Raw genomic sequence first — 8,131 nt, 5'->3', positions numbered from 1 at the left:
GACAGACTGCTAAAGATATTTCCTATTCCTGAATTGACCGTGTCCTCCAAGTTGGGTATAATGTGCATGTTCAAAAAGTCGTTGCTTTTCTAGGACTTGCAACACTATTTTTTATGGCTTAGTCACAGAAAGCTGAAAGTGTGTGTAATCCCTCGTTGTCCTGAGGAGCAAATGGAGTTCTGACACACGTGTGCCGTCACATCAACGGTGCTTGAAGAGGCTCAGACACGTTTGTCTTTGTCCAAACATTTAGGAGTTTTTTGTAGCTCGTTGTACATTGCAAATTGGTAATTGCTAGCTGGAGGTTCACTTAAGACCTGAACTTTTAAACACATTTCATTAAGTCTCAACAGACTAAATTGGAGACATTTACTGCAGTAGTATCTCTTCTCTCTCCTCTGCTTTCACCATCTCTTGATCTTTTATCTCCTCAGCCATTTCCCACAGGCCGTTGAGCTGTGCTTCTGGAGTGAAGGGTATCTTGAGCACGTGTGTCCAGTATTAAATGGAGTTGCGTTCCATTACATTTGTACATCGACAAGAAACATGACAGCAAGATTGGGGTGGAAGGCTTTCAGTAGTCCATGTGAATTACAACACACTCTGTGATTGTGTTTCAAAGTAAAGCCACGTGCTCAGTGTTTACTGATGGAAAATTACTAAAGTGGCTCGCCTACAATTAAGGAAAGGGAACAGGGTTAAGGGATGAATGACTCCAGGTACGGGGAGTGACGGCACTCACACAGAGCATGTCCCCAGGTTACAGAACGCTGCTTTTGACCCGTCTCATAAGAGTCTACAACAAGGACATCACACATCACTTACACACATACAGCTGAAATAGCACACTGGGGCCTCTGTGCCATTCCGCATCCTGAGTGAGAAGGTGAAGGAGATTTAAGACTGGGATATAAGGGGACACACACACACACACACACACACACACACACACACACACACACAGCTGGCCAGCTGCAAAAACAGCAGCTCTGGAAAACAGTCTATATTGACCAACATCGCAGCAGCCAGTAAGACACAGGGCACTGCATAAAGCCCTTTATTGTTGCAGTAGAGCACAACTGGAGGTTTTCGATTAACAGAGCGTGCAAGCCCAGCTTTATGACCACAGCTGTTCATTTAGTCCTGATGAACTGCACTGGACTGCAACGCATGCTGTACGCTTAAACACACATGGCATACAGAGTGGTTACGAAGACCTTCTCAAAAGCACACACCTTTAGGAAAAGGGTTTCACGGTGCGTGAACCAAACCATGTTAGAGCACATGTATGCAACAGCTCACCGGCACCGTCCCCCAAAGCGTGTGCTGAAACCCCCTTCAGTACACCTCCCCAAAGCATGTGCGTTCAGCACTTGGAGGGAAGACTGCAGGCAGGAATGTGGCGTTTCCAGACACCCAAACAGAACGCGGTCCAGCCAGGCCACATTCTTCAGAGCGGTGACCTCATGGGGAAGCAGCGGCCCGATCTGTGTATGCAAACACACTGCCATAGCAACCAGGCAGCCGTGGTGATGTGAGGAACAGTGATACAAAGCTACATTCCTGGGAGCCACCGCATACACATTTGCTGTTGGAGACGTTAACGGGCTCACGACAGCACCCCGCCACACCAGACCGGTCATAAAACACACCGCTGGGCCCAGCAGGCCGTGACAGGGGGGGGGGGATATCATCATGCTACTCTCACACAGCTTCCAAATTATGTCTCAAGATCGAAATGTCCCACTGCATGCATCTTGAAAAGCAAACTTGATGTTCTGAGACCGCTCGAGTACAAAACGTAAGTGTTAAGATAGCTTCTTCCCGCCAGGGCAAGGAGTCCGGCGTCTTCTTCAGAACCAGACCATGAGTCACGCATTATTACGAATCTCTTTACATTGATAGAAAGCACAAATATAGTTAGTGGTCATTTTTTGGACTTCCCAGCAGTTGTCAGCCTTTCCGCTCAGAGACGCAGTGACGTGTTGTACTGAATTTCCCGCTGATGCTGACTGAATGAGAGGGAGTACATCAAGCTCTGAACGGCTCGTTTCTACAACCTTCAGGTGACTTTTGGTTTTACTTTGTCTACATTTTTTTAGTTCCCAACATGAAAGTTGAGACTTTGTGGTGTCTGCCTTATTTGATGGCTTTGTACCATACAGAAGAACTAATAAACCCAAACACACAGGTCAGTTTTGAAGCATTAAAATTCTCACATAAGAAAAGCTCATTTATAATAAACTTTATTAGATAGTTATCAATATTATCTACATCACTGAATACAAAGACGATGGGCTGCAGACAGGAAGGATACAGAAACAGAAAGCGGAACGTGACCCAGCATAAGTGATGGCAAACAAGGAGATTCATTTGCACATCTGAAGACCGACCAGTATGGGTGTGTGAGAACTAAAGGAAAAATAAAAAATAAAAAAAAAAATTAAAAAAAAAGGTGTCAGGAAGACAGACTCCACTTAAGCAAATGTGACCACACCCACAGGAAGTCTCATAATGGGCTGTGCAAAGAAAACGGCAATGTTTGCTTTTCAGTACATCACTGTTGCCCACCAACAGCAGAGGTGCCGTTCAGTGGCCAGCTCAGGGACTAAAGGCACAGTACATTAGTGTCAACACATACGCACTTCATACTGGGGGGGCTCACATGTCCTTCCTCCCAGCATTACCATGACAACAGATTAAAAACAACATTGAAAAATCCGGGAAAAACAACAAAAAAAAAAAAAAACAAACAAATACATATGCACATACACACACACAGAATGCAAGTTACACAGAAAACAGATACAGATATAAAAAAAGACCAACAGCCTGCAGCAATGAGGCTCCTTTGTGAATGCTACAGTTTCACAGTGACACCATCCGCCCACCCACGTTTAATCCATGTCCCCTACACGGTGCACCATTCTCACATGGCCAGGCACTTCAGATATTACAGTGTTAACTGAGGGAAGGATACGATGGCTTTAGGAGCCATGCAGGCGGGCTAGCACAAGACGCTAGCTGTGGTTTCCAATGCCGTGGGCGCTAGCCTCTCGACCCCATTATAGACGCTGAGGTCAGAGCCCCATACCCCAGGCCAGACAGGCAGGGCTGCAGTGAGCCAACACCAGACTATATTTAACAAGTCCAGAGAGGGGGGGGACGCCATCGCCACGCAGACACTCGACTCGAGTAGACGTGCACATCCCGCTAAAAGGAGCCCTATGTCTTAAACCTCACACTTAGATGCAGCTATCCTAAGATTCCTAAGAGAGAAAAGGATGAGCAGGAGATTGAAATAAACAAAATAAACAAAAGCACAAAAACCCTTCACTTAAAAAGTGGATCTGTGATTATTGACGAGGTTGTCGTAAAGCAAAGACCAAGTCTTAGTCTTTTGTTTGTCATTTTTACCAACTCCCACACCCCAGTACATGACAGTCAAACTGAATTAACTATTGCATCTCAGACCCACTGTAAACTCTGATTTTATTTAAAATCCAGCATTCAAAATCTCAAATCTCAGCCTGTCGAGTACGTCACCATGTAATCCTAATGTAAATAATAAAAAAAAGACTAAAATGACAGAGGAACAGATCTGCGTGAGGGGGTGTCCATGGTAAACAGGGTCAAAACGCGACGTACACCCCGACCCTGCTCCTCTCATTACAGGCTCCTGGAGTCTCCCGCTGGGTGTCCAGTAGATGATTAAAGCAAGCCACAAAAAGGGGGTTTGGGGAAAGGAAGGAGGCAGAAAGGGCTACCAGAGAGGGTGGGACTAGCCTTGCACCGACGGAAAGGCACTCCTGTCGTCATTGGTAGAGCAGGTAGTTCTTCAGGGAAGCAGGAAGGGGGAGTCCATGAATTTCACTCAGGCGTTCTCGGCCTAGGGCTAGACGCACAGAACGCCTACACAGGTCCATGAGTGGCAAGGGCTCAGCTGCGCGCAAACACAAACACACACACACACACACACACACACACACACACACGAGACAGGGAGAGAGAATTGTGATCAATCTCAATTCAGACTTTTTTACCACTCATGTACTCTACAAGACACTGCTTAGAACCCTTAATTTTTCTTGTAATTTCAAGTGTTCTTGGCAATTCTTATCATAACAGTACATGTAAGCTTACCTTACATGCAAGTTGAACATATTGAATTATAAACCCATTAAAGTGTATGAACCGCCTACACTAGATTACTGAACTATATGATAAACACGATAATTGGTTACAGTAAGGCTTTCAGTCTGGTTCCATCCCAGAATCACCCTGCTTCATCCTGGCTCCCAAAATCACTACCACCTGCTACACTGGTTACTTCATAGCACACACACCCTCCCAAACTGGACCCCAGGGAAGGAGAGCTTCTGAACCAGCACATTACAAGTGCAAGAACACGTGAGGTGATGTAGTGGCCCAGGCTGAGTAATCTGCACCCCCACCCCTCCAAAAAAAAAAGTTAAAATAGGAACACCTGCACCCAGGCATCGTGGTGCCGTACGAGAAGCATCCTGAAGTCAGACGATCATTAAACGTTCGATGCAGCGTCGACTCGCGCCCCTGAAGACACTAAGCCCCATTTCCTGTGAGACCCGCCACCCCACGTGTGAACAACACCTCAGGATGACGGACATACGTCTTCGTCAGACAGGACGTAACTGTTGGGCACGCGTTCGTTTCCGTTGGAAACGGGGTGTTTATTGGCTCCCAGGCAGCCGGGCGCTCTCGCCGCCCCAGACTGCTCTTTCCACACGGTGATGTCATCTGAACATCCCTCTGTGGAGTTATGAAGTCTCTCAGAAGGCAGAGTTTCCTTTACCCGTGCATTAGCAAAGTTTGGCAGGTTAGCAGGGTGCACAGAACAGACTAGCAGTTCTTTTGGTGTGATGGCAACTCAGAGCTAGGGTCAGGGTCAGGGTTAGGGTCAGGGTCAGAGCTAGGGTCAGGGTCAGGGTCAGAGCTAGGGTCAGGGTCAGAGCTAGGGTCAGGGTCAGAGCTAGGGTCAGGGTCAGGGTCAGAGCTAGGGTCAGGGTCAGAGCAAGGGTCAGGGTCAGAGTCAGGTACCTGACGGCTGCGTTCCGCTTCTTGTGGCCCACTTCGTTCTTTTGAGTTGGGTCGTTTTTAAGCATAAAAAATTTATGGATATTTTAAATATGTAAGCATATATACATTTACACTATATTTGGTGTTTTCAAAAACTGCATTAACACATGTACTGTTAATGCAGTGTATAGATAGTAATACATCACTATCATTTGATAGGAAAATATACACAGCACAAATGGAAGATTTTAGCAATACAGGCAAAGACCGATCACACTGGTGCGCATTTAGAGTCCCATTACAGAAATGGGTAATTTATAAGAGCGATGACACATCACCACACCACCTACCTTAACTCTGGGAAGTTTATTATTCCCCCAAAGACTAAGCAAAGACTTAGAAGATTAAAGTTTGGGGTCATTAGGCTGTACTACAACAAACCTACGGGGGCCGTTTCTGGAGCAATTAATGTGGCTACGGGGTTGGCACGTCATGAAGTCATTTGTAATATTTGAGTTTGAAATGCATTTTTAAATGCATGGTGTGTTCAGATTTTATTGCTAGAAAAGTCTTGGGCCTCTTGACATTTCATTCACCAATGCAGAATGATGAATTATTAAAAAAGAAAAACCCAGGACACACATTAAAGGATAAGCAATACACCGTTTCAGTATGTGACAAAGAACGCATTCATTTCAGGGCTTGAAAGGACGGAAAAAGCCGTGAATGGAGGGGGGGCCCACATAAGCTGTGGAGTTCATCCCCATGTGCAGAAGGGATTAAGGCCACGGAGAGAACGAGTGGTTAGCAGATAGCAGCGAAGTCAATTATTACCTTCCAGGACATTCAGGGCAAGCAAACGGTGACTTCATGGCCCACTGCAGGAAAGTGTAGCTGCCTTTACATTATTAATATTGAATGAAGACCTGAAGCTCCCATGACCACCATTTTAATATATAAACAAACCACAAAAGCAGATTCTAATAGCACTGGATGGGGGAGGGATGTTCAACATATGATACTTACGATCAAGTCCATTGATGTACCGGATTCTTATTTCGCAGTGGCCCCATACTGCACTTACTACAGGATACAGCTTCCTGCCTTTCAGTCCCCGAAAAGCTACACCCAGATACTGTCCGTCCACTATGAAACTCAATGTCCCCTCATCCATGTCCAGCACAACCAGGAACGAGTCGGGGACGATGAAAGTCTCGTCCGGCTCCAGGAAGGCGGGGTACGTCTGGCCGGGCTGGTTCTTGCCGTCGTGGTAGAGTTTGTTGCGGCCCAGATCCCAGCCCCAGGACTCCCCATTGTTGCCCACCAGCGCGGTGTAGCCCACCGAGTGCAGGGGCGCCTCACCGTGGGCCACACCCACCACGGCGTGCGTGCCGCGCTGTCTCATGGCCCAGCTAATCTCCCACACGTGCAGTCCACGCGTGTAGCCCACGCGGCCCCGGATGGCGTCCGTGCTCTGCGCCACTGGGTGCCGGTGGAAGATGAGCTTGTTGTCCTCCTTGACGAAGATGTTAAGCGAGCGGTCGTCGTTGTTCCACGAGTGTTGCACCTGCACGTCCGACGACACGGCAGGTGTGTCCAGCAGCATGTCCAGCCGAGCCGGCTTGGTGTAATCGAGGGCCTGCAGCCCCAGTTTGAGGGGCCGAAACGCAGGGTCCCGCATGTCCACCGTCTTAATACCTCCCGGAACCTTCTGCCCCATGCTCTGGGTAGTTGTGGACAACACCCGGATTCCCCCTCCCGCCTAAAAAAAAAAAAAACCCCCCCAACACGTAGCAAGAAGCAGCCAATGAGAATGGCCGCGGTTCCGATGCTTCACCTCAGTCCCTCCGCCCACCGGGAGGCTCGGCCTGCCGTTCCAGGGTTGGGAAGTGCCAGGGAAGCAGGTCACGGCAGGCCCACCTGGGAGATCACAGACAAAGGAAAAAAAAAAGTATATGAGCCACAGTGGCAACAAACTGGGGCTGATATTCTTTTAATGCAATTTTGCAGCAGGACTGAAAACAAAAACGCATACAGGCACAATAACGAAATATGGCAGCAATAGGTCAATTTTCCAACAGGACATATTGCCATGTGTGTCAGGCAGACATTATGTAACCATTGGGATTTCATAACTGTGTCAGTGGCATTGTGTTAACCTTCCTACAGAGTTTGCAGGTTTGGAACAAACAAAAACTGCTTGAGGAGTCAGTGGGGTTTAGCGGCAGCATGCTGGATGCTATAGCAAAGCTATTACAAAGCTATTAATAAACTAACAGTATAAAAAAAAAAATGACTGTTCCAACCAGGAGAATATTTTTACTTTACAATTTGCAAAGAACCGTTTGGGACCAAAAAGAAGAAAAGGATGGGGGTGTCTGACCTCATTCACTTCAGAAAAGAGATCAGATAACCCACAGATGCAGATAACCAGATAAAACCCCCCCAACCTCAAACCTTTGAGTACATTTACACAACTAAAGAGCAACTGTAGCATGGATAATCCAGCTGCATGCTCAGAGCTACAGCTTACCACATCTGCCAGATCTCACCAACGCCTCTATGAGAATGAAGAGAGAGAGAGAGAGAGAGAGAGAGAGAGAGAGAGAGAGAGAGAGAGAGAGAGAGAGAGAGAGAGAGAGAGAGAGAGAGAGAGAGAGAGAGACTTCCTCTTTAAGGCTTGTCTAGCTAGAAGATAACAGGAAAGGCAATAACAAAACGTCTGGCTTTAAAAATATAATGGCCAGCTGTGTTGTTTCGGAGAAAGCCACAAGCAACTCCACTCTGTCTGGCAACCAAACAGGGTCAGTGGTAGCAGGAGACAACCAAACCCAGCATTTCCCAGTGCAGCCTGGGAAATCTCCAGCCATTATCCCCCCCTCTCCTCTGCCATGGCTGCACTGTTAAGTGGTCCCACCCCCAGTGGGCGTGTGCTGGATGTGCACACTGTGGTGCGGGGCGATAAGCCATGCATGTATCACATGATGCATAAGTCCCATATAAGGCCACAGAACAGGGCCAAAGAGGAAACTGGCTCGCAAACAGCACTGAAAACTGCAGTGCCAGAGGGCCAAGT

At 47.4% G+C, this 8,131-nt stretch overlaps 1 protein-coding gene across 2 annotated transcripts in view; it reads right to left on the bottom strand.

The window, feature by feature from the left end:
* Window positions 1-2,230: 2,230 nt before the first annotated feature.
* spsb1 (splA/ryanodine receptor domain and SOCS box containing 1) overlaps window positions 2,231-8,131 on the bottom strand; it is a 13,206-nt gene continuing 7,305 nt past the window's right edge. For both annotated transcript variants that reach the window (XM_076991955.1, XM_076991956.1), the window contains exons 2-3: window positions 6,082-6,975; window positions 2,231-3,943 (exon numbers count right to left, since the gene is read on the bottom strand). In XM_076991955.1, the coding sequence (XP_076848070.1) occupies window positions 3,816-3,943; window positions 6,082-6,775 (822 nt within the window). In that variant the 5' untranslated portion in view covers window positions 6,776-6,975 and the 3' untranslated portion in view covers window positions 2,231-3,815. The remainder of the gene's footprint in view (window positions 3,944-6,081; window positions 6,976-8,131) is intronic.

The sequence above is a fragment of the Brachyhypopomus gauderio genome, unplaced genomic scaffold (genome assembly GCF_052324685.1).
Source record: "Brachyhypopomus gauderio isolate BG-103 unplaced genomic scaffold, BGAUD_0.2 sc88, whole genome shotgun sequence".
Classification (NCBI taxonomy): Eukaryota; Metazoa; Chordata; class Actinopteri; order Gymnotiformes; family Hypopomidae; genus Brachyhypopomus; species Brachyhypopomus gauderio.
Note: the sequence above shows the minus strand (reverse complement) of the source record. Positions and strands in the feature narration are given on the sequence as shown.